Source organism: Bubalus kerabau, chromosome 1 (genome assembly GCF_029407905.1).
Source record: "Bubalus kerabau isolate K-KA32 ecotype Philippines breed swamp buffalo chromosome 1, PCC_UOA_SB_1v2, whole genome shotgun sequence".
Lineage (NCBI taxonomy): Eukaryota > Metazoa > Chordata > Mammalia > Artiodactyla > Bovidae > Bubalus > Bubalus kerabau.
In genome coordinates, this window is record NC_073624.1 from 31428022 (window position 1) to 31453606 (window position 25585).

The 25585-nt window shown below is 41.1% G+C and overlaps 1 protein-coding gene across 3 annotated transcripts in view; it reads left to right on the forward strand.

Annotated features, from left to right (window-relative positions):
* Positions 1-21061, forward strand: part of AEBP2 (AE binding protein 2) — a 115133-nt gene extending 94072 nt beyond the window's left edge. Inside the window, exons 8-10 of one of the 3 annotated variants that reach the window (XR_008711540.1) lie at positions 9413-9486; positions 20443-20628; positions 20948-21061. Coding sequence is in view for 1 of the 3 variants with exons in the window: in XM_055571399.1 (XP_055427374.1) it covers positions 3967-3985 (19 nt within the window). In the remaining 2 variants the exon portion in view is untranslated. Of the gene's footprint in view, positions 1-3966; positions 4101-9412; positions 9487-20442; positions 20629-20947 lie in introns of those variants that run through there. The other 2 variants (XR_008711541.1, XM_055571399.1) reach the window with 2 other exon arrangements.
* The last annotated feature ends 4524 nt before the right edge of the window (positions 21062-25585 follow it).

A 25585-nucleotide genomic window follows, 5' to 3' on the forward strand; every position in this document is an offset into this window, starting at 1 on the left:
TGCTGGAGGCTTGCCTGGACGATCGTGAAAGTACTGAGAGCATTTGGTCACCCTGGAGCATCAGGGCAGGCTCCCCTTGGAAGAGAACTCCGAATTACCTTGTAAAGATTACTTGGGACTCTGTTGAGTGGAGGGTGAGATGGAGTGGTTTAGGATGGAGGAAGCTCCATGTGCCCAATCCCTGGAACAGCCTGAGTGTGGTGAAGAGGAGGTAGGGAGTGGTGGAGGTGATAATGGTCTTGTTACCATGCATCGTCATGGTTTGGGTTTCCTACGGAAGATGTGAGAAACTATTCAAGGTTTCTGGAAGGAAGTTAATGGTCAGAATCTTTTTTTGGTCACTGTGCCTAGTAGTACATGAGAAGCTGGGCCTGGTGGGTTGGTGGGGGACAACTAGTCCAAACGCTGCTGATGTGCCTTACTCTCCACAGAGGGAGAGATAAGAACATCACAATATTCAAAGGAGTGTATGTTTTCAAAGCATTTTTTATGTATTGAAAGTACCTGAAAAGTACCTTTTCAAGATTTGAAAATAGTTCATTACTGGGGTGGTTAATATATGTTCTGTTCTTACAGTCCTTAAACAGTTTTATCTATTAAATTCAGACTTGTCTCGGGTAAGGTGGGGACTGAACTAAGTGACCTTTTAACTCTATATGTTGCTCTAATTATACCATTACATGTTTTCTTTTAAAGTGGGATATAAAGTACAGAGTACAGAACATTGCCCATTTTATCTATGTGAGAGGTAAGACATCAAAAATGTCCTTAAAGCACTTAAAAGTTGGCCTTGGCCTTTATGGAAAACCATATTCAAACTGGCAGACAAGTCCTACCTAGATAAATTTACAAATAGGGGGAAGCATAGTCTCATTAACATTGAACTGAGCCAAGAATTAACTTGGGGTTTTTTTCTTCTTCTTGAATCTTTGTGACATTGTACAAATCACTTAGGAGCTTAGCAATTTAGGGAATGTTTCCTAAAATAAGGAATGGTATTTATTGTATATAGAGGTTTGTTGATGTTTGTAAGGAAATTTGAACATGAAACATATTCAAGCTGATTTGGTAAACATCAAATAATTGAAGTTTAATCCTTCCCAGAGGGAAAAAGTGGGGAAGGGAGCAAAATACAGAAGTTAATCATAGTGACCAGTATATATGTGTGCAGTAGGCATCCTGTGGTTGGGAACATGGCCAGCAGGCCTGCCTTGGATGCCATATTTGAAGGTTGGCGGTTGAGGTGCTTCTAGAAGATACTTCTGAGGATTATTTCATCCATTCCTTGGAGAAAATATGAAACTGTTGGCTTGGTCTCTTATCTTTTTATTTCTCTTAATTGTTTCAAAAGGTTTCATACTGTTCCAAAGCAAGATAATGTTTTCAAAAACTATTAATAATAAACATAACACATAGGAAAAACTTCAAAATACAGGTCAAGTGATGTCCCCAAAATGCATGCTCTGAAATTTTGTACATTTGTTAGAGATTGGCCACAAACTTGTTAGCTCATTGTGAAACTAGTGTAAGGGGAAAGTCTAGGTTCATACTGCTTACAGCTCAGTCATTTAGAATTAGCTGTTCAGAGGGCTAGGTGAATTTGCGTATCCTTTGTATTTAATCCTTACACTAATATATGAAATACGGGTTTCATCATTTTTGTTTTACAGATGAGTTACTCAGGCAACTTACCCAAAACTACATACAGCCAGCAAGTTGCTGAGCCTGGAGTTTGAACCACTTTTTTCTGATTCTAAACCTAAAGGTTTTACAACTATGCCTTTTGGATAAGTGGTTTATTATTGATATTTGAATGTATTTTGCAAGGCTCTGTTAAAAGAATTAAGTATCTCTGAAAGAAAACATCTTAGTTACTGTCAAGGAGATCTTAACCAAGTCTTGCTCATCTTTCTCCTTGTCTTCTTGCAAACAATTTCCACTTAATGCAACTCTGCCTAAGGATTGAAATTACTTTTAATTTATGACAAACAGCAAGGTAAGTATTGTATAAAACCATTGGAAGTATTTTATCTTCATTTATTTTTTCCTTAATGTTCTTTACTTACGCAGGTCTGAGTTTGTGACATTTCCTTCTCTCTGAAGAACTCTTAGTATTTTTTGCAAGGCAGGTCTACTGGCAATGAGTTTACCCAACTTCTGTTTGAAAAAGTTTCTCCTTCACTTTTGAATAATTTCACAGGATACAGAATTCTTAGTTGGTTGGGGTTTTTGTTGTTGTCTCAACACTTTTAAATATTGCATTCCATTTTCATTGATTGCATGGTTTCTGAGGAGATATCTGATGTTATTCTTTTCTTTGATCCTTAAAAGATAAGGTATTTTTCGCTCCCTCTGGCTTCTACCAAGATTTTTTCTTTGATTTTCTACAGTTTGAATATGATATTCTATGGCAGATTTTTGGGGGCATTTATCCTGCTTATTGTTTTCTTGAGTTTCCTATACCTATGTCTGACATTAATTTTGGAAAGTTCTCCATCTTGATCACTTCAGTTATTTCTTCTGGCCCTTTCTATCTTAGAAGTATTCTCATTACAGATACATTATACCTTTGTAGTTGTCCCATAGCTCTTGGATATTCTGTTCCTTCCTTGCTTGCTCCCTTTCTTCTCTTTGCTTTTCAGCTCTAGAGGTTTCTATTGATTGTCCCCTAGCTCACAGGTGCTTTCCTGAGCCCGTCAGTCTTTTTTCATTTCTAGCATTTTTTTTTTTTTTGATTGTTTTAGTTTCCATCTCTGCTTACATTACTCATCTATTCTTGAATATTGTCTGCTTTCTTCATAGCATATGAATACTTATTCTCATATATTAACTTTAATTATTTTAAATTCTCAGTCTGATAATTGCAAAATGCCTGCTCTGTTTTAAAATGTCGGGGTTTTTTTTTGCATTTTAGTATCCATGTATTTGTTGAAAGCTGGACAGGATGTACCTGGTATAAAGAACTGTGGCTTTTAGCAATGTGAAGTGTTCTTTAGTCCTCTGTGCATGTTCAGTATTTTCACTGCAAGCATCTTTAACTGCAAGTGGCTTCACCATGTCACTCATTGGCCATAAGGCAGTTATGCTCTGAAAGATAAAATAATTGAAAATAAAAGAGGCACATTAAAAAGGATATAATAAAACATGAAAAAATCAACCGCAAATTTTAAAATATTGTGAAAAACAACAAAATATTTGAATACATTTAAAATGTGCACAGATTCATGCTTATGATTGTATGTGGGTATATCTTTTGGAAAGAAATTATTCTCTGTGTTTGGCTATGCTGCCTGATTTGTGGGATCTTAGTTCCATGGCCAGGGATCGACCCCAGCCCCCTGCAGTGGACATGTGGAGTCCTAACCACTGTACCACGGAATTTCTTACACTGTCTTTCTTAAAGTCAGTCATAAAGATGCAGAATCTTACTGTAGACATAAATTCTTTACGATATAAGGAAATCCACTTTTGAGTTGATTCACATTTCCCTGGAAGTAAACAAACAGGGATGCTGCTGTTTCTTATTCATACATGTGATGGATGCAAGGGCTTCACAGGTGGCTCTGTGGTAAAGAATCCGCCTGTCAAGGCAGGAGATGTGGGTTTGATCCCTGGGTCAAGAAGATCCTCTGGAGGAGGAAATGGCAACCCACTTGAGTATTCTTGCCTGAAAAATCCCATGGATGGGGGAGCCTGGCAGGCTACAGTCCTTGGGTTGAAAAGAGTTGGACATGACTGAGTGACTGAGCACACACAGCATATGTAAGTGGTATTACCTGTCTGGACTGCCTTTAAAAGTTCTGTCACATGCTCAGTCCTTATACTTCACTGAATCATCTAAGTTGAATTCTGTGCCAACTACCAAAATTCCAGCCGCCATATGTTTTTCACTATCAAATAGCAAAAGACTGATGATTTTGAAGAATCTTAAACTTAACAGGAGTCACGTAACCATTTCTTTTGCAGGGGAATCAGAGGAACTTGATTTCCTCTCTTGTCTCCAACATCTAATGTTACATGAAAAATCTGGTAAAGATGGTGTTAGAGAACAAACTCCTGGATCTCAATTAACTAAAAAGTCAAGAATGAATGTGCTTGAAGACTTGTGAATTATTAGCCATAGCTTGGTAAGCTTTTGGTTTTGACAAGTGGGAGGGTGGAGGTGCTCACCAAAAGCATCTGCAAACCCAATTTGTTATTTTGTACTAAAGTGTGCAGTCTGGGGCTTTGCACTGTCTTATCTCACACCACCAGTAAGTTTTCTAATCAAGTTGGTACACTGTTATCGTCCACATCTTAAGACTTCCATATCTACTCGCCACTGTATAGACCATTGAGGCCCAAGATTGCTGTTATATAAAAATGGAGTACTGCCTCAATAGAGAAGCAAAACCAAACTGCTAACGAGCTGAAACCAAACTGTTAAACCATCGAAACCAAATTGTCAAACCAAACTGTCAGCCAGTTATTATGTCTCTTACTGCAAAATCGTCTTACGGTCAGTTGTCTGGTGAAACTGCTTGCATCAAACTTCTTATGACCGAAGACCTGGATCCTGTCCTCTGAGTGGGTGAACCTGTGCCCCCAGGCTGTGACCTTTGGGAGTGCTGCTGGGTTTCTTTCTCTTCCTAAATAGGGCAGGGTGCCTGGAGGAAGCTGGAGTTGGGAATTTCCCTCTCCCACCTGGAAGATTTTCCCAGGTCAGTAAGGCTCTGATAAAACTCCAGGAGGGGGACTTCTCTGGTGGTCCACTGGTTAATACTCTGGATTTCCACTGCAGGGAGCTCAGGTTCACGCCTTGGTTGGGGAACTAAGATGCCACATATGGCATGGCCAAAAAATAATAAGTGTCTGAAAACAAACTCCAGGAGGGTTAAACTCTGGTGAAGTGGTTTCTTCTCTCAAGGGCGGGCCTTGTTAAGAATCGCAGCATGCTTTGGGTGTATAGTTTCGCCCTCTGTATGTGTTTCACGTCCTTGGATTCCACCAACCATGGGTCCAAAATATTTCAGAAGAAAAAAAATTACACCAAGTTCCAAAAACAAGATGTGAACTTTCCATACTCAGGACAACTATTTACACAGCATGTGCCTGCATTTGCAACTATTTATGCAGCCTTTATGCAGGCTTCTCTGGAGGCTCAGTGGTAAAGGATCCACCTGCTAATGCAGGAGACATGGGTTCGATCCCTGGTTGGGGAAGATGCCCTGGAGAAAGAAATGGCAACCCACTCTAGTATTCACGCCTGGAGAATCCCATGAAAGAGGAGCCTGGTAGGAGTCCATAGGGTTGCAAAAGAGTCAGATATGACTTAGCACACATGCATGCATCTTTTACATTGTAATGGCACCCCACTCCAGTACTTTTGCCTGGAAAATCCCATGGATGGAGGAGCCTGGTAGACTGCAGTCCATGGGGTCGCTAGAGTCGGACATGACTGAGCGACTTCACTTTCACGCATTGGAGAAGGAAATGGCAACCCCCTCCAGTGTTCTTCCCTGGAGAATCCCAGGGATGGGGAAGCCTGGTGGGCTGCCGTCTCTGGGGTCACAAAGAGTCGGACACAACTGAAGCGACTTAGAAGCAGCAGCAGATATAAGTAATCTAAAGATGATATAACACATAGAGGAGGATATGTGTACTTACATGCAAATTTATATGAGTTTGGTATCTGCAGGTTCCTGGGACAACTATATTTCAAAATGATTACTTTCCTCTCCTGTGAAAAGCAAGAGAGGGCTTTTCTCTGTCTTCATTATGGAGAGTCTAGTAGAACTGAAGGTAAAACTCAACAAAAATGTGACAGAGGCCCACTGAAACTAGGTCTCATTGGAGTTTATAGCTCTCAAACTTGTCCACACTGAGCATCTAGCAGTTTGCCAATTACAGTCTGGGTTTTCCTACCCCAGTATTGGTCTGTGGAGGCTTCTGCTTCAATTGAGTTGTGATTTTTTTGTATCTGCCTGTCCCTCCAGTTTCAGGGGCAGTGGTTCGCCCTGTGATCACAGTTCTCTGATGGTTCTAAGAAGAGTTGTTTGACAATCCAGATTTTTACTTGTTAGGACCGAATGACGACTTCCAACTTCCTTACATGCCAGACCAGAAATGAGAAGTTTAATTCATTAGAAATGAATTTGTCATCATTACTCTGTCTCTTTAAGTTGTGTCTGACTCTTTGCAACCCCATAGACTGTAGTCCACCGGGCTCCTCTGTCCTCCGCCATCTCCTGGAGTTTGGTCAACATTTCCATCGAGTCGGTGATGCCATCCAACCATTTCATCCTTTTCTGCCCCTTTCTCCTTTTGCCCTCAATCTTTCCCAGCATCAGGGTCTTTTCCAGTGAGTCAGCTGGTCACATTAGGTGGACAAAGTATTGGAGCTTCAGCATCAGTCTTTCCAATGAATAATCAGGACTGGTTTCCTTTAGGGTCGACTGGTTTGATCTTGCTAATGATTCATCCATTGCTTTGGCTTCATTACTATGAGAGTTACACATGTATAAGGATCAGGATTGTGTTTTCAGACTGTATGTCATATGATTTATACCATCTTACATTAAGCATTCTCAGATAAAATAACATTATTTTCTTTCCATGATTTTTAAGTTTTCCCTCTACTGCACTCCGAAATGGAAGAACCTGAAGGGAAAGGAGGTATCCAATGAGGATCGAAAAAATTCATCAATTCAGTGCTTACTGATTTCCTACTATGCGCAGTGTTCCGGAGATACAGGATTGAATATGTCTTCCTGGAACCCACAAGCTGATGGGGAGGAAAGGGTGGAGATGTTAAACAAATACATGGAGTTAGTGATGAGGCCATGAGAAAGGGAGGGTGCAGTTCAAGTCAGCACAGCCCAGGCAGTGCCCCTTTGTGGTGGTAACCTTTGACCAGAGAGCTTTCTGACAAGGGGTCAAGGCATGCGGGTGTGTAGAAAGAGGTGTTCTGGGCAGAAGGTTCAATGCAGAGGCCTGAAGGGGCAGGAGGCTTGGCCCAATTATTAATGGAAAGCCAGTCGGTGAAGCTGGAACCCAGTGGGTGATGCCTGGCATATAGGAATCGGCAAACTGTAGAAACAATAAAAAAACCTTTTTTTTAACTATGAGGGCTTTAAGGTCCCTGCCGTTGGAGCAAGAAAGCAGCCATAGGTATTATATAGACAAACGGGCAGCTGTGTTCCAGGAAAACTTTATTTATAGGAGCAGGCACTGGACCAGATTTTGCACGTTGGCTGAACTTTGCTAACTCTCACCATAGGGTCTCATTGGCCATTGGAAAGCGCTTTGGGTTTTAGTCTAAATATAATCATAGACACTGGAGTGTTAGGAGCAGACCAGTGAAGTGAGAGGATTAATTTTAAAAGGATTACTGGTTGCTTCATGGGGAACAGACATTTTCTCTAACCAAGAATGAAGCAGGGAAAGCAACTGGGGGTTTTGTGTGAGTTGAGATGGTGGCTTGAACTGAGGCAGCGGCAGCAGTGGCATTGTCAAGAAGGGGTGTTAGATGAAGAGCGAATGAGATTGAGTGAGTGTGTGTGTGTGTAGAGGCTTCTAAGACTATTTGAGCAACTTAATGAAAAGATAGGTTCAAGAAGACTTCACCAGGATGGGATTTTGTGGAGAAACCAAGTGTGGTTAAGTTTGAGATACCTGTTAGACATCCAGGTGCTAGAATTGAACAGGCAGTTGGATGTGTTCCACTCTTACTCTTCCAGGGAGAGGAGGAGGTGTGCAAATCATCTGGGAGAGTGAATGGAATAAGGAAAGAGAAATACTAGACAGCCCCGAAATAGCACAAGGCCTGTAGCGAGAGTAGATGCCATTACCATGTACGTCCTCCCCCAGCCATGATGAGCTGGGTGGGTGCAGGTGTGGAGTTACTGGAGGGTTGGGTTGAACTTGAACTTGGATTTTGTTAAGCAGGTAGAATGAAGGGAGTGAGTCCTAGGAAAGTACGTGGTCTGTGGACTCCAGTTGGGGTGGGGAGTGAAAAATGAATAGGTCATAGGTCCTGGTGGAGTTGAATTGTTGGACTCCTTGTTACTGGAGGAAGTGAAATAGAAAAGCAGGCGTTCGGTCAAATTTTGCTCTTGAGGCATTAATTGCTACCACAGAGACCCAGCACACGGCCGTGAGAGTGAGTAATGGATATGACTGAGGATGTGGCAATTGGATGTCAGGAAGTCCAGGAACTGAGAGGCTGGAGCGAGCCATGATGTGCATTTTGGAGTCAGAATGATCATCAGAGTCATCAAGGAGACCAAGGCAGTAAGCTTGGAAGCCAGTGAGACTCTTGAGTGAACATGAATGGTGACGAGTGAGTGGAAGGTGGTGGTTAATTGCTGGTTTTAATCAGCTCTGTGACTTCTGGCCAGTCAGTTAACCTCGGAGGCACCTGTTCCCCTCTGTTTGTACTAGTGTAGTACAGCAAGTGAGGGGAGACTAAGGGCACATCATGAAGGACAAGGATCAGGCAACTTCTTTTGTATAAAAATAGTTGTTTTTTTTAATGTTGAGGACATCATGGTCTCTGTTACAACTGCTAACCTCTACTCGTAGAAGCATTTTTATAAATATGAAAACCTCAATTATCATACATGTTGGAAGAAGCAAGAAAGGGCTGGAAAGGTAAAGAATGGAATTTCCCTTTTAATGCAGTGATGTCTTGGAGCATTATTTTCTTGAAGCATCAGTTAATGATTTCATTGATCCAGAGTGTTTGTCAGTGATAGAACCACGCATTTGTCACCAAAATCTAAAGTCAAAATACTTTCAGTGATTACAACTGACTTTTTATCTCATGTCTCTATTTCTCAGTCTCTACCATAATGTTTTACATGTTACAGTGTCTTTAATAAATTGTTAATGAATGAAGATAAGAGACTTCCTAAAATTAACAGTTTTTAAGAAGCAGTTTTCACCCTTTGTACCAATACAGCATGATGAAAAATTAGAAAGTAGTGGTTATACTTCTGCATATTTTGCTTAACATTTGAGACATTTACTAGTTTTTGTATGTAAATAATTTTAAAGGGTATAAAGTCTTTCTATTAACAAGGATTCTAAATGTGTAGCATTGAACAACCAGTGTGTCTCAGTAGCCAAAGTATATTTATGATGAGATAGAAGTTATTTAGGAGAAGGCAATGGCAACCCACTCCAGTGTTCTTGCCTGGAGAATCCCAGGGACAGGGGAGCCTGGTGGGCTGCTGTCTATGGGGTCGCACAGAGTTGGACATGACTGAAGCGACTTAGCATCAGCAGCAGCAACAGCAGGAATTATTTAAAGCTTAATTAGGTCAGAAGGAAGCAGGAAAATGAATCTATTTCCAGTAAGGTTTGCAATTTGATTTTTACTTTCTCAAGGATGTCATAGTGTCAGATAAGGATATTTCTTCTTTCCTTTAAGCAGTTCCTAAAAAGTCATCTGCGAATGAATAGTCTACGTTGAGGTGCTGACCAGTGATGCATTTATGGATTTAGGTATGTATTTACTTATTTGTACTTTCATAGCACTTACGTTCACAGCACTTACTACGTGCTACGTAAAGCTAGTTGTGTATGTGTGTTGGGCAAGCTAGTTGCCCAGTCGTGTCTGACTCTTTGCGACCCTGTGGACTGTAGCCCACCAGTCTCTGCTGTCCAGGGGATTCTCCAAGGAGGACTACTGGAGTGGGTTGCCATGTCCTTCTCCAGGGGATCTTCCCAACTCAGAAATTGCACCCATGTCTCTTAAGTCTCCTGCATTGGCAGGCAAATTCTTTACTGCTGTGCCACCTGGGAAGCCTGTAAAACTAGTTGTTGTTCAGTCACCCAGTCATGTCTGACTGTTTGTGACCCCATAGACTGCCCAGGCCTCCCTGTCCTTCAACATCTGAAGTTTGCCCAAGTTCATGGTCATTGCGTCAGTGATGCCATCCCGCCATCTCATCCTCTGACACCCTCTTCTGCCCTCGATCTTTCCCAGCATCAGGGACCTTTCCAATGCGTCAGCTCTTCTCATCAGCTGACCAAATACTGGAGCTTCAGCTTCAGCATCAGTCCTTCCAGTGAGTATTTAGGGTTGATCTCCCTTAAGATTGACTGGGTTGATCTCCGTGCTGTCCAAGGGACTTAAGGAGTCTCCTCTAGCACCACAGTTTGAAGGCGTTCTGTCTTCTTTAAGATCCAGCTGTCACAACTGTACGTGACAGCTGGGAAGACCATGGCCTTGCCTATAGGGACCTTTGTTGGAGGAGAACACACTGTGTTTGTTGTTGCTTTCCTGCCGAGAAGCAATCGTCTTCTGATTTCATGGCTGCGGTCACCATCTGCCATGATTTTGGAGCCCAAGAAAAGGAAATCTGTCACTACTTTCACCTCCCCTTCCATTTGCCATGATGAAATAGGGGCAGATGCCTTGATCATAGTTTTTTTTTAGTATTTAGTCTTAAGCCGGTTCTTTCACTCTCCTCCTTCACCCTCATCAAGAGGCTCTGTAGTTCTTCCTCTTTGCTTTCTGCCATTAGAGTGGTATCATCTGCATATCTGAGGTTGTTGATGTTTCTCCTGCCTGTCTTGATTCCAGCTTGTAACTCATCCAGCCCGGCATTTCTCCTTATGTGCTCAGTGCATAGGTTAAACCGGGTGACAGCAGACAGCCTTGTTGTACTCCTTTTTCAATCTTGAACCAATCAGCTGTTCCATACAGGGTCCTATCTGATGCTTCTTGACCTGCATACAGGTTTCTCAGGAGACAGTAAGACGGTCTGGTATTCCCAGCTCTCTAAGAGCTTTCCATGGTTTGTCATGATACACACAGTCAAAGGCTTTAGCATGGTTGATGGAACAGGATGTTTTTCTGAAATTCCCTTGCTTTCTCTAAAATCCAGCAAATGTTGGCAATTTGATCTCTAGTTCCTCTTCCTTTTCTAAACCGAGCTTGGACATCTTGGAAGTTCTTGGTTGGCATAATGCTGAACCTTAGCATGCAAGATTTTAAGCATGACCTTACTATCATGGGAGATGAGTACAATTGCCTGATGGTTAGCACACTCTTTGGTACTACCCTTCTTGGGAATTGGGATGAGGATTGACCTTTTCCAGTCCTGTGGCCACTGCTGGGTCTTCTAGATTTGCTGGCATAATGAATGCAAAACCTTGATGGCATCATCCCTAAAGGATTCAAATAGTTCTGCTGGAATTTAATCGCATCCTCTAGCTTTATTAACTGCAGTGCTTCTTAAGGCCCACTTGACTTCACACTCCAGAATGTCTGGCCCTGGGAAACTAAAGCTAGTTAAGCACTTATAAATAGAAGCTCAATAAATATCTTGAATCTTGGCATATGGATTACATGGGGATTCTCTGCTCTCTTGTCCTTTCGAGGTGAGTATCTGGCTCATGGAGAGAAGCCCTATTGCACTTAATTCTGTTAATTCCAGCATTCCCTGCCGTCTTCTGCTTCTGTGTCTGTAAACATGCTGTTCCGTCTTCCTGGGACATTTCTATACATTTCCTCCTGGTTACCTGGCCTTGATCATACATCCATCCTTCTCATCTTGGCTTGAGCACCACTTCCTCAGCACAGCCTTCTCTGGTGCCCTTCTCTTGGTGAGACTGCCTTGTGTTGGGATCGGCGCCAAAATACCGATCATATTTGTGTCCACCTTTGTATCAGTGCTCCAGTCTTCTCTGGAGTAGAAGTCCGACGGAGCTAAGAGCTTTATTTCTCTTGTCCTCCCCACTCCCCTTCTGGTGTTTATGTCATCTGGCACCTAATGGGCACACAACAAACTGGAGTTGCAAAAAATGTTATTGGCTTGTGTATTCTTGGCTTTTGTTATTGGAGACATTTAAAACTCAGTTTCTAGTTGCCATGAATAATGGTGGCTATTTCCTGACTCCCAAGACAAAGCTGGAGAGAGGTGTGGTGCAGCTCATCAGGGAAGGTGTGGGCTGCAGTTTGATTCTGAGCTTATGGCATGTGATTAGTTCATTGATGAGGTATTTGGTGCTGTACTCCTTGATCGCTGGGCTTCCCTGGTGGCTCAAACAGTAAAGAATCTGCCTGCAATGCAAGAGAACCCGGTTCAGTCCCTGGGTTGGGAAGATTCCCTGGAGAAGGGAAATGGTTACCCACTCCAGTATTCTTGCTAGGAAAATCCCCATAGGGTCACAAGAGAGTCGGACACAACTGAGCAACTAACACACTTTTCACTTTCCTGGGTCACTTGAGCAAGAATGACAGTACTGTTAGGAATCCAGTATTAGCTGCTGTGGTGGGAAAAACTGATTGTGTCCAATTGGTGTTTAGTTTTTATTTGGATAGAATATATTTTGGTGTTACGTGAGTATCTAAATAAATGGTCTAGTCCTAGATCATGGAATTGCTAAATAAAATGTTTGGCTGCTCTGTCTGCACCAGTTATAGTAGAATGATATCCCATTTTCCTCACAGTCTTTTTGTGGAGGAGTAAAATTAATTTCAAAACAAAAATCTGAAAATTTTTCCCAGGAGCTGCGTGTCTGTTTTTTTACACCACATCTTTGGTTTTACCTCAGAAGCCCAATGATGACTTCAGGTGAAAAGAAGCAAAGACTGAAAAAGAAAAAAGCAAAGACTGTTTCTTATTAGCCAAAAAAAAAAAAAAAAAAAAAAAAAATGGACATATTCAGGTGAAGCCTTGATGTTTGATGTAAATGTATTAATAATTCAGGTTTTTCTAAAGCTAGGGGACTGGGATGCCCACATGTAGCTTTGCTTAGGATCGTTATATGTTCTGTGAGCTTGCTTTCTATTTGAGAGGAAAAACTTGCCCTTTGAAGAAATGTGGCACACACACTCTTAATAGAACATGAAAGAAAAGGTTCTTCATGCCAAGGAATCCCTTACGTGAGATGGAATCTCCTTCAACAAATCTGGTGACAAGCTTTTTTCTGAAAGCTTGAAAGAAAGAGGAGATAATCTTTTGTGTTAAAAAAAAAAAGTTATTTATTTTTGGCTGTGCTGGGCCTGCATTGCTGTGCAGGCTTTTCTCTGGTTGCGATGAGCAAGGGCCGCTCTAGTTGTGGCTTCTCACTGTGGTGGCTTCTCTTGTTGCAGAGCATGGGCTCTACAGCATGTGGACTTCAGTAGTCGTGGCACATGGGCTCAGTCGTTGCAGCCCCCGGGCCCTAGTGGACAGGCTCAGTAGTTGTGATCCGCAAGCTTAGCTGCCCTGAGGCATGTAGGATCTTCCTGGATCGGGGATTGAACCCCCTCTCCTGCATTGGCAGGCAAGTTCTTTACCACTGAGACACAGAAGAAGCCCAGGATGAAACAATGTTAACCTGTGTTCATGGCCATCCCCCTCAGCCTTTCATTCGGAGTGCGTGAAGCCTGCCTGAAAACTCAGATTCAGCGCCGGCAGCCCTTATACAGCCAAACGGTGTGGAAAGCCTGCTTCTCTGGGCAACTTGTCCAGTTTCCAGGTGGCAGTGATGATGTTTAGATCTACAGCAAGATCTAGATCTGCTGGAAGACAGCGTGATTCAAAAAATGAGGTGTTAGGACTTCCAGACTGGGGGTAACCCACCAGCCTCTCAGGGGCACGTTCAAGTTCAGAACTGTGAGTGTCGGCAGTTCAAAAACAAGGGAAACAAGCTACTTTGCAGGTTTTGGGAATTTTGGTTTTTTTCCCTCTAACCAAGGACTGAACTATTTTTCCTTTATCACATTGGGCTCCATACCTTTTCCTCCATACCTTGCTTCCCTGGTGGCTCAGTGGTAAAGAACCTGCCTGCAATGCAGGAGACCCAGGTTTGATCGCTGGGTGGGGAATATCCCCTAGAGAAAGAAATGGCAGCCCACTCCAGTATTCTTGCCTGGAGAATTCCATGGACAGAGGAGCCTGGTGGGCTACAGTCCAAAGGATCGCAAAAAGTTGGACACGACTGAGTGACTAACACTTTCACTTTCTTTCACATTTTCCTGAAGCAGCAGCCTCGTTTACAAGTTCCATTTTGCTTAGGGTATCAATATCTTATGCTGCTGGGAGCTTTCCGCCTTCAATCCTAGAGTCTCAGTAAAAGTCCGCCCACCTTCATATTTGCGAGTTTTTCCCATGCTGTTAACATTCCTCTTTAAATGGAAACACACTCTTTCCAGCTCTGCCCTGCTAGCTTGACCCTCTGTATCACTGATGATTTGTAGAAATCAAATAGGCATCGCTGCCTCTGCATTCTTTTCCCAATTTGAGTCTTTCCTCTGTTTGGAGAGATGGCTGCGTGCTGTTAGTGAGGGCCCTATGACCTCAGCCTTTGGCAAGAATTCAACAAAGGCAAGACCTCAGCCAAGAAATTTAACCGGATCAAACTTCTGAACAGCATCCAAAACACAGTATCAGGGCTTCTATCATCCCAAGTAAGGACCCAAATAACCCCTGAAAGCCATGTCTCTCAGCGACACAAATGTAATAAAAAAACATGAGAATATTACTACTTTTTTTCTTTTTAATCAGTAATATCCTAGGGTGAAAAAAGATAATTCTTTCCTTCATATTGGAAATGGTAACCATCGTAAGTCCCCCCGCTGTTTTTTCCCTCTGCTCTCAATAGATGCATTTTTTGTTTGTTTTTAGTTTGCTTTTGTTGTCATAAAAATCAGAATTTAGCTCTCTACCCAAATACGTGAGAATTATTTTTAAAATTTATGACAAATCTCAGATGGGTCTAGGGTAAAGAATGTACACTTGTTGCGATATGAAAGGCAATCTCTTGAGAGCATTTTGTGGGAACCATGCTATTTAAATATTTCTGTGCTTTCCCAAACCACTTTTGGCTTCCTGCCCTGGGGAGTGAAGCCTCATTGCAGAAGGGCAGGGGAGAAACTCTGGATTAGAAATCAAGAGATGTAAAAGCTGACCTCAATACCTACTGCAAATTTGTTTTGTCTTTCTGGGCGAATCTTTTCCTTTCTCTTTACCCTGTGGTGAACTGATCAGTATGAAGATATGGTTAAAACTGAGCCTGCTTAAATCAGTTTAAACTTGATTTAATTTTGTGGTTCTTTTTTCCACTGCAGTGTCCTCTTATCAAATTGTAAACTTACATAAACTCTAGTACATCATTTAGATAAAAGATAATACATGAATTCTAAGTTAATCTTAATTAGAGAGTTAAGCCATGAAAACAGGCTGTTTGAGCCTTAACAGTTGAAATGGGAGTCATATTAATTTCCTAAGGCTGCTGTAACAAATTACCACAAACTGCTGGTATCTTTTTTTTTTTTAATATTTATTTATTGGGCTGCATCTGGTCTTAGTTGCAACTTGCAGAATCTTCCTTGTGGCACACAAACTCTAGAAACATGGGCTTATTAGTTGTGGCAGGGGTCTTACTTGCTCTGAGGCATGTGGGATCTTAGTTCCCTGACCAGGGATCAAACCTCTGTCCCCTGCATTGTAAGGTGGATTCTTTACTTCTGAACCACCAGGAAAGTCCCGAACTTATGGTTTTAAACAACAGAAATTTTATTACCTCACAGTTCTGGAGGCTGAAGTCCAAAATCAAGGGGTGGTCAGGGCCATGCTCCTAGCAAAGTCTGGGGAAGGATGCTCCCTTTCCTCTTCCACCTTCTGGCCACCCCAGGCATTCCTCAACTCCCAGCAACATAATTCCAGTGTCTTCTCATCTTCCCATGGCTGTCCTTCCTCTGTGTTTGTGTCTCTGTCTTTACATGGAGAACTTTTTTCTGTGTTTGTTTTCTAAGAACATCAGTTATTGGGTTGAGTGAAAGTGTTAGTCGCTAAGTCATGTCCGACTCTCTGCAACCCCATAGACTGTAGCCCACCAGGCTCTTCTATCCATGGAATTCTCTAGGCAAGAAACTGAAGTGGGTAGTCAATCCCTTCTCCAGGGAATCTTCCTGACCCAGGGATCCAACCTGAGTCCCCTGCATTGCAGGCAGATTCTTTACTATCTGAGCCAACAGGGGACCCCATATTGGGTTGAGGGCCCATTCCAACTGAACCTGACCTCACCTTAATTATATTTGCAAAGACCCTATTTTTTTTTTTTTAATATAAAGACCCTATTTACAAATGAGGTCACATTAACAGGAACTGGGGTTTAGGATTTCAACCTATCATATGGGGGGATCAATTCAACAGTAATAAGAGTGACAGATGACACTTGCAAGGTTGTATTGACACTAGTAACCAATTCACTTCTGTGTTTTTTTGGTAATACCACGTGGAGAAAAATACTGGTGCACACTAATCAGTAAATATAAATGATGGTCTTTTTTTTTTAATGTAAACATGTCATTTTGCAGTCTCAATCTTGATCCCTTCAGTTAAACTGATCCCAAGGTCTGAAAGAGCCACGTGGGGAAATGTACACATCAACATTAAATTACTGACAATTTCTTGAATAACACTCACCTTCCTTATTGGAGAGGGCTCAGTTTTTTAAAGGAGTTGATAAATGGACTCTGGAGGAAGCTTAAATCATCATTATATTTGGCTGACGTTGTTTTCCAACGTCATCATACCCCGAGTTTAATGGCACCGTTTGAAAACATCTCACTAGTGACGTGTCCTGTCACATTCCTTCAGAATTTCAAAAGAGTGAAAATAGTGTTGTTTCTGCTGTTGTGAGCCGTAATGGGGGGAGCATGAAATCCAAAGGAACCCTTTCAACTGGTTGAAAACAGTGTCCAGCTACTCCAGCTGGTCCAACTAGGTTATATTCAGGAGATGTTTCTTTAATGGAGGTGTAGGGCTTCCCTGGTGTTTCAGACAGTAAAGAATCTGCCTGCAAAGCAGGAGACCCAGGTTCAATCCCTGGGTTGGAAGATCCCCTGGAGAAGAGAATGGCAACCCACTCCAGTAATCTTGCCTGGAGAATCCCCATAGACAGAGGAGCCTGGCAAGCTACAGTCTGTGGGGTCGCAAAGGGTCAGACACGACTGTGTGACTAACAACACTTTTCTAATACATAAATGATTTATATTTTTATTGGAAATATCTGTACCAGAACCTTGTTTTGAAACTACTAAAATGTTCAGTGTTAAAACATGCATTCTGGAACTTACCACCTTTATCATGAAAGTAACTCTGAAATGTCCCCAGTTTTAAGACTGGGGACATTTTAAGACTTGTAATAAATTTGACAGTTTTTATGGCTTTATCCAACTTCTTCCAGAATTGCTGCACAACTTTTGAGCACAAGTGCAGTGACCACCAGCATGTTTCAGTAACTGCTTTTATCTAAACAACTCTTTCTATAGCCTCAGTATATACATGGTTCATTTTTTATAAGTTGTTCAATATCATAATCTAAAAGCATTTTTTCCCTCTGTTGTGTTTTATCTAATACATCTTCCTTGGGTTCATTTTGATTACTTCATATAAAAAATAAGCAAAATGCAGAGATTGGCCAATTCATATTTTCATTCAGCTGAATTATAAAAGCTTTAAGGGAATTCACCAGATGTGTTTTGATGTGTATTTTCAGGTAAGAACGGTGGTGCTACCCAGCATGGTATGGGTCCTCAAGGATATTTATTTGCAAATCTGTGGGGGCATTTTGCTTGACACTAAGGTTCCTTGAACGAAGGTTGCTAAGTAACTTGTACTTGTCTCATCTGAAATGCTAGCAGAAAATGAGAGTAATTACGTTTCTGTACGTGTCAGCTTGGGGTTTTTGGTGGCTCAGTGGTAAAGAATCCACCTGCCATTGTGGGAAATGCAGGTTTGAGCCCTGGGTCAGGAAGATCCCCTGAAGAAGGAAATGCAATCCACTCCAATATTCTTGCCTGAACATCCATGAACATAGGAGCCTGGTGGGCTACAGTCTATGGGGTCACAAAGTCGGATACAACTTGTCCACTAAACAACGCAAAAATGTCTGTTTATTTAACACAGCTGAACCTCAAACAAGCTCTTTCTGATAGAATTTGTCTTTTCCTCACTTACAGCTTTGGATTCTCCTGTTAAGGAGTTAGTTTTCATTATCCGATTTACATTTGGTTCACAAAAAAATTTGTGTTGTTGACACCAGGCAGGAACATCTGAGTTCCTTACCTTTTGAACTTCTGTGTTTTGTTTCCAAATCCTGTAATTGTGCAAGGTTAGAGATGGTACAACTTCACTGAATGAAATACAAGAAGTTGAGCAGTCTTAGATACACTGAAATGACTTTCAGTAATGGATATTTCTCATTGTTACTTTCTTGACTTCAAAAGCTCTCCTGTGAAACTTACAGACATTTGCTTTCCTTTCATACAGTGTTGTTACAGTGGTATGCTTGATTCTTGATTATCACTTTGTGCCAAATTGGCACTTTCGTCATGAGACAATCTTATTTTACTTACAATCTTATTTTCTCATTAGATTTAATTCTTTAACCAGTGATTCACTTCTACTTTTAAAGATAATTACTTTGTCTCATGAGAAAAAAAATTTTAAATATCCAAAATTTACCATAAGCCTTAAGCTTAGATAATAATCACAACATGGGAAATAGATGGGGAAACAGTGGAAACAGTGTCAGACTTTATTTTTCTGGGCTCCAAAATCACTGCAGATGGTGACTGCAGCCATGAAATTAAAAGACACTTACTCCTTGGAAGGAAAGTTATGACCAACTTAGATAGCATATTCAAAAGCAGAGACATTCCTTTGCCAACAAAGGTTCGTCTAGTCAAGGCTATGGCTTTTCCTGTGGTCATGTATGGATGTGAGAGTTGGACTGTGAAGAAGGCTGAGTGCTGAAGAATTGATGCTTTTGAACTGTGGTGTTGGAGAAGACTCTTGAGAGTCCCTTGGACTGCAAGGAGATCCAACCAGTCCCTTCTGAAGGAGATCAGCCCTGGGATTTCTTTGGAAGGAATGATGCTAAAGCTGAAACTCCAGTACTTTGGCCACCTCATGCGAAGAGTTGACTCATTGGAAAAGACTGATGCTGGGAGGGATTGGGGGCAAGAGTAGAAGGGGACGACAGAGGATAAGATGGCTGGATGGCATCACTGAGTCAATGGACGTGAGTCTGAGTGAACTCTGGGAGTTGGTGATGGACAGGGAGGCCTGGTGTGCTGCGATTCATGGGGTTGCAAAGAGTCGGACACGACTGAGCAACTGATCTGATCTGATCTGATGTGACTTGTTGGCCACACAGCTTTCTGTGGCTTTCTGACATGAGCAAGCACTGAGTAGAAGCATCTGAGCCTCACCTGGCATTTGATGAATCTGATTAATGTCTGTTAGGGTAAGTCTACTCTCCTGCCTAATTTTACAGGAGAGGCCACAAGCAAGCCTGAATTAAAAAAAAAAAAAATAAAAAGGACTTGCAGAGTTACTACCTTTTTGGTGTATATTATACATGCTAAGTAAAGTGTTAATTGGTCAGTAGTGTCCGACTCTTTGTGATCCTTTGAACTACAGCCTGTCCATGGAATTCTCCAGGCAAGAATACTGGAGTGGGTTGCCTTGCCTTTCTCCAGGGGATCTTTCTGACCCAGGGATTGAACCCAGGTCAATTCTTTACCATCTGAGCCACCAGTGGCTGAAAAAGCTATAATTTAAGGTCGGCATAAAAATGAAGAAGACTGAATGGGAGTTAACTGTGTATTCAAAGTTGGTGTTTTTAGTGACATTTTTTAAAAACTTGGTTAAAATCTAACAGCTGGTTCCCCACCATCCCAAGCTCTCAGGTTCTTAGTAGTGTTCAGCTTGGTCTGGTCCATTTCTTCCTTTTCTTTTTCTCAGTCCAGTCTCCTCATTTCCATGTCAACTTCAGTGTAAGTGATTCCAGTGTAGACAGGAGCCCATCTCAAGATGTTTGTCCTTTTCCCTTGTGTATGTGTGCTCAGTCGTTCAGTTGTGTCCAACTCTTTGTGACCCTGTGGGTCCACCAGGCTCCTCGGTTCATGGGATTCTCCAGGCAGGAGTGCTAGAGTGGGTTGCCATGCTCTCTTCCAGGTGCCTTTTCCCTTACGCAGGTCCCTAGTTCCAAACTCACAAGGGCTACCCCAGATAAGTGAGAAAGGGACACTTCACTTCTTGGTCTTTTCTTGGCTTGTTTCCCCCGGGGAGTAAATGCCAGGTCTGCTTGTATTTTTTTAATTCACACCAAACAATCTGGCTTCTCTGCTGGATCAGACAGCAAAGAATCTGCAATGCAGGAGACCAGAGTTAGATCCCTTGGTTGGGAGGATCCCCTGGAGAAGGAAGTGGCAACCCACTCCTGTATACTTTCTTGGAAAGCTCCATGGACAAGAGGAGCCTGGTGGGCTAGAGTCCATGGGTTGCAAAGAATTGGACATGACTGAGCAACTGAACTGAACTGAGTGATTAACACTTTCACTGTCTTCTTTCAAACAACCTGGCAAAAATTATGGCTCTGAAATTGAGCTTCGATGTCCTCTTTTTTTCATGTCAGGAGGCCCAAGTAATGTGTTGTACCTTTGCTCTGCAGATGGTCTCCTGGCTGGTGGACACCGTGACTATGCATGTGGGGCCCATGGAAACTTCTGGGTCTTCACCATCCCCTTAGGAGCTGCAGGGAAACCCAGGGGGCTATTTCTAACTTTTCCTGGTTGCAGTCTCCACAGTCTTGCCCCCGTACAATGCAGAGTGCTTCTGTGTGTCTGGGGCTTTCAAGGTTGGAGCTAAACACGTGTTCTGTTTACTTTGGGCTTCCCCAATGAAAGGTTTTCCATACTGCCTTCTCTCTTCTGGTGACTCGCCAGCATGCCACCACCATGCTACTTCCCTTCTTGAAGCTCTCCTTTTTCCTTTTGCTGAGAGGTTTTCTGTCTATTTGGAGTGAGGAATAAGGGAGAACAAGGAAAATCCGTCCTTCCAGTGTGTGTCTACTTTTTGTAATGTTTTGTTGTCTTATCTGGGTAGGAGCGAGGAGTGCACTTTCCTTTGACTTAGAGATTAAGATCATGACATCTTTTTTTCTCCCTGTTTTACAGTCACAGATACACTGACAAGTCCTAGGAGGATCAGTCGTTTTACTGGGCGTGTGCGAAGGAGTGCATCATTAATGCTTTGAAATATCATGCCACATAAATGAAGCACACACAATGAAAAAAAAATTAGCACCTTAAAAATCAATCATCAATTCTTCTTCCTTGAAATTTCCTTCCTTGAAAGTGGTTTGGCTAGAAGATGTCGAAAGTTCCTTCAGAGAAACCCTCCAGTTGCATTTGCTAAGTGATGATGACAATTATACTTTGATTTCTCAAAGATGAACACAGCGAAACAGTCGCTGGGCACACCTTAAACAATCGTGGTATCAAGGAGATTTTTCTCTGTAGAGAAAATGCCAGTTAGTGGCCTGAAGGAGGAAGGAGAAGAGAATTATAGGATCCTTAGAAAAGGAAAGCCAGAATCCCTATTAAAAGTAAAAAACATTTTTCCCTACCCATGGACCACTTCTGACACCAAATGTGTATAGCTTTTTTTTTTGTTGTTTTTCCCTCAAACCAAAAAATTCTTCATCTGTCTCAATACCATTTGGGTGCTGCAGTCCAATTCTGACACTAACTATTCTGAATTAGCAGAGATCCCAAACAGGTTGAGGTCTCAATCCCACAGGACTGCCCCCACTTCTGATGCCAATAGCAGATCTTAGGATGTCTTCTCTGTACTTCTGACCAACTGGCTATAAGTCAGGGATTCACACAACTTTTTTCTCCAGTTCAATAATTTGCTAGATGGCTCACATAAGTCAGAGAAACATTACTTAAATGTATGGTTTATTATGAAGGATATAATAAAGGATACAGAAGAACAGCCAGATGACGGGGTACAGAGGGCAAACTCTGGAAGGGTCTTGAGTACGAGAGCTCAAGGGAAAAGAAGCTCCTTGGAGGTCAGGAGTACCATCTTCCCAGGATGTAGATGTGTTCATTAACCCAGAAGCTCTCCGAATCCCATGGTTTGGGGATTTTTATGGAAACTTCATCACATAGGCATGATTGGTTATTAATTCATTCTCCAGCTGCTCTCCCCTCCCTGGAAAATGGTTTATGGGGCTAGAAAAAAAAATCCCAAACTAAGCTATCATGACTTAATCTTTTAGTGAGCAGCCACCATCCTGAAGGTCTCCAGGAGCCACCAAGAGTCACCTCATTAGAACAAAAGACATTCCTATGACTGGGGAAATCCCAAGGGATTTAGGAACTCTGTATCAGGAACCTGAAGTAGAGACCAAATGTATATTTCTTGTTATGTCACACCTGTATTAGGTGAGATGAACTTGAGCTGATAGGTGGGTGTAGCTTCAATATAACACAGAGGGAAAAGACAATGACCAGTGGGCCTTAGGGAAATTTTAGGTAGCATCTATCTAGCTCTTTCTTTTTTCAGTTGTGGCTTGTGAACTCTTAGTTACATTATATGGGATCTAGTTCCCCTACAAGGGATAGAAACTGAGCCCTCTGCTTTGGAAGTGTGGAGGCAGCAAAGACAAACTTGTTTGGACTAGAAAACTCATGAGATATTTCTGTAGTTGTCAAGGGTCAAATAAAGGAGATCCAGGCAGAGTAAGTGAGGAAAGATTAAACTATATATATATATATATATATATATATATATATATATATACACACACACACACACACACACACACACACACACATACAGACACACATAAATTTCAAATAAAAAGATAATTTATCAATAAAGCTGGTTTCTGTAAAAATAATATTTAAATTTCAAAAAGATCATAAAAACATAAACAGGCTTATGTAAGTTGGTTATCAGCCTTTGAAAAATTTTAATACTTGATACAATGATACTAAAACTATCATTGAAAAGATTTGTTATTTTGATATTAATGCATGTTTTTAAAAAGAAAACTGAAGGAGGTATTTCCTTCCTGAGAAGAACCAATAGATATTATAATGTAATAGATATAATAGTATCTTAAATAGCTGTCCTAATAGCTAACAAAACCTAAAATGCTTTGATTTAATTATTTTCCCTTTTGTTTAATCCATACACATTTCAGAGAAAAATTCATCCAAACATCAGATTAATCTTTTAATTCATAAGAACGCTGATTTGGAAGATGTTAGTGTTCTGTTTCCAAGTATCTTGTTTATTAGATAGTGTTCATGAGTTTTGCTGAGAGAAATCATAATTAAACTTCCCATGGTTATAGTTGGGAAACCGTGCCTCCTTTCACGGTGACAAAATATTGTGACACATTGTAAAGATTCAATGTCCTTGTTACAAGTTTATGGTATTTTTACGTGGAAAAAAGGGACAGAGAGAGGGTTATAGAAACTCTTATATGAAAAGATATTCTAAATCCAGAATCCAAAAAAATTAAAATTCTGGAACGCAGTTCATGGAAGCCTGTGAAAAGCATGTCTTTCAAGACCATTTAAATTGATGAATTGAGACTTAATTTTGACTATCAACTAGCAATAATTATTTACTTCTTTCCCAAGGCAAAGGTCCAGGGCAAAATATGCAATTTGTTCAAATCCTATAATTCTTTTACTCTGGTGCAAATAATGATAATATTACCAATAAATAGACCTACACATCCTTTTAAATATTTAGATTTTCCCTCTAGATTTTGACACCAACTGGCAACACTGAGCAAGTCAGTTGGATACTAATATGTCACGTGGTGTTATTTAAACCGAAGATACTGAGTTCTGTCATTTGTTTAACCACATCCTTTTTTTTTTCTTCTTTCCTTTTTTTTTTTTTTTTTTTGGCCTCTTGGCATGTAGGATCTTAATTCCTCAACCAGGGATCAAACCCGTGCCTTCTGCAGTGCACAAGCGCAGCCTTAACCACTGAACTGCCAGTGGAAATCCCAGGAAATGTGTTTAAGAACTTGTCACAGTATGACAGTGAAAAGGTTGTATTTTTTCCCTCTTGGGTCTCATTTGTTCAACATGTAAATAAAACCAAACTTTTGTTGCCCAATGTTTTTCCTCCAAAGCTTTATAATGTATTTTCATTTAAAAAGGAAACAGTTCAGTTGACAAAACTGCAAATCCTATGGTTGATGCTTCCAAACTATAGGGTAGTTGTCAGAGAAATCAAAGATGAGCAAATGGAGTTATGCTTGTAAACCTGCTTGAAAATCCTCAAAAATTTGGAGGAAAATAGTTTTCATGGTCCTTCAAAGGGTAAGACTGATTTCCTAGAGACTTAGATATCTTTAGTTTGAATTGCCATCCACAGGATAGCTATTCTAAGACTTCACTTTCCAGAGCATTCTCCTGACCTTGAAGAGCAACATGTGGTCTGCAGATGGCTTTGCCACCTGACAAATGACTCTGAACAACAGCCAGATCTCTTCTGTTCATAGAAATTTTCTTAGATGAACATTTTTTTTCTCCATCAGCCTTTCCTCTTCTGAAGTTTAATATGAAGAGAGACATTCTCTAAATCATTCATCTGAATAAACTGGTCAAATGTTGCTTCATACATACCACCCAGTCATAGAAATATCTTCTCAGAAAGTCTATATTGACCTCTAAGAAATTGCTACTCCTGCTCTTTTTCAAAAGAATAAAACAAGATTCTGATATCATGTTCAAGAGTAATTCTGAAATGTAATGTGATTTTAGAGACTGCAGATCTGTTCGAGAATTTTGCTTTAAGGACTGGAGGGACTGGTAAGGTAGGAGAGATGGGTCCTAGATTTTCTCCTTCTGAACTCTGTATGGCCTGTTTGTTTTTTTTTTTTTCTTTTTCTCCTGGGGTAAAGAACAGGTTGGTCTAAAATACATTATGTTTACAGGGTTTCCAGTCATATGACGTGACTTCATTTTCTTTATGTTATTATTGGGCTGTCGGGTACCCTTCTGGAGTGGATGGTGGTGATATCGATAGTGAACTGTAATGAGAGATATCATTGGAAATGAAGGGCTGGGTAAATTTTGGAAGACTTGGACTCCTAGACCTAAGAGTTTCGATTTAATTGAATAAGAATACAGGCTTTTTCACCATGATTTGCACATTCTACTTGTCTGCATAATCACTTACACATCTTTGTATTTATTTTTAATGGTAAATGGCATGTTATTTATTTTTAATTACTATGGGGGAAAAAAAGAATGCAGGATTCATACATGTTACAACATGAACAAACATTAAAACTATCTTTAGTGAAAAAAATCCATATAGAAAAGGCCACCCAGATCTGATATTCACAATGTCTGCTTTATTTTTTTTAATATTTCATCTTTGTATTTTAATTCTCCAGGAAATGATTGTTCTTATAGTATTTCAGTCTGAATCATGTATATGAAAACAGTTGAAAATGAAAGCAGCATGGCACAGGAACTGAGATCTTGGATTCTAGAGTCAGGAAGACCTAGATTAAGACCAACTAACTCTGCTGCTGCTGCTAAGTCACTTCAGTCATGTCCGATTCTGTGCGACCCCATAGATGACAGCCCACCAGGCTCCCCTGTCCCTGGGATTCTCCAGGCAAGAACACTGGAGTGGGTTGCCATTTCCTTCTCCAATGCATGAAAGTGAAAACTGAAAGTGAAGTTGCTCAGTCGTGTCCGATCCTCAGCGACCCCATGGACTGCAGCCTTCCAGGCTCCTCCATCCATGGGATTTTCCAGGCA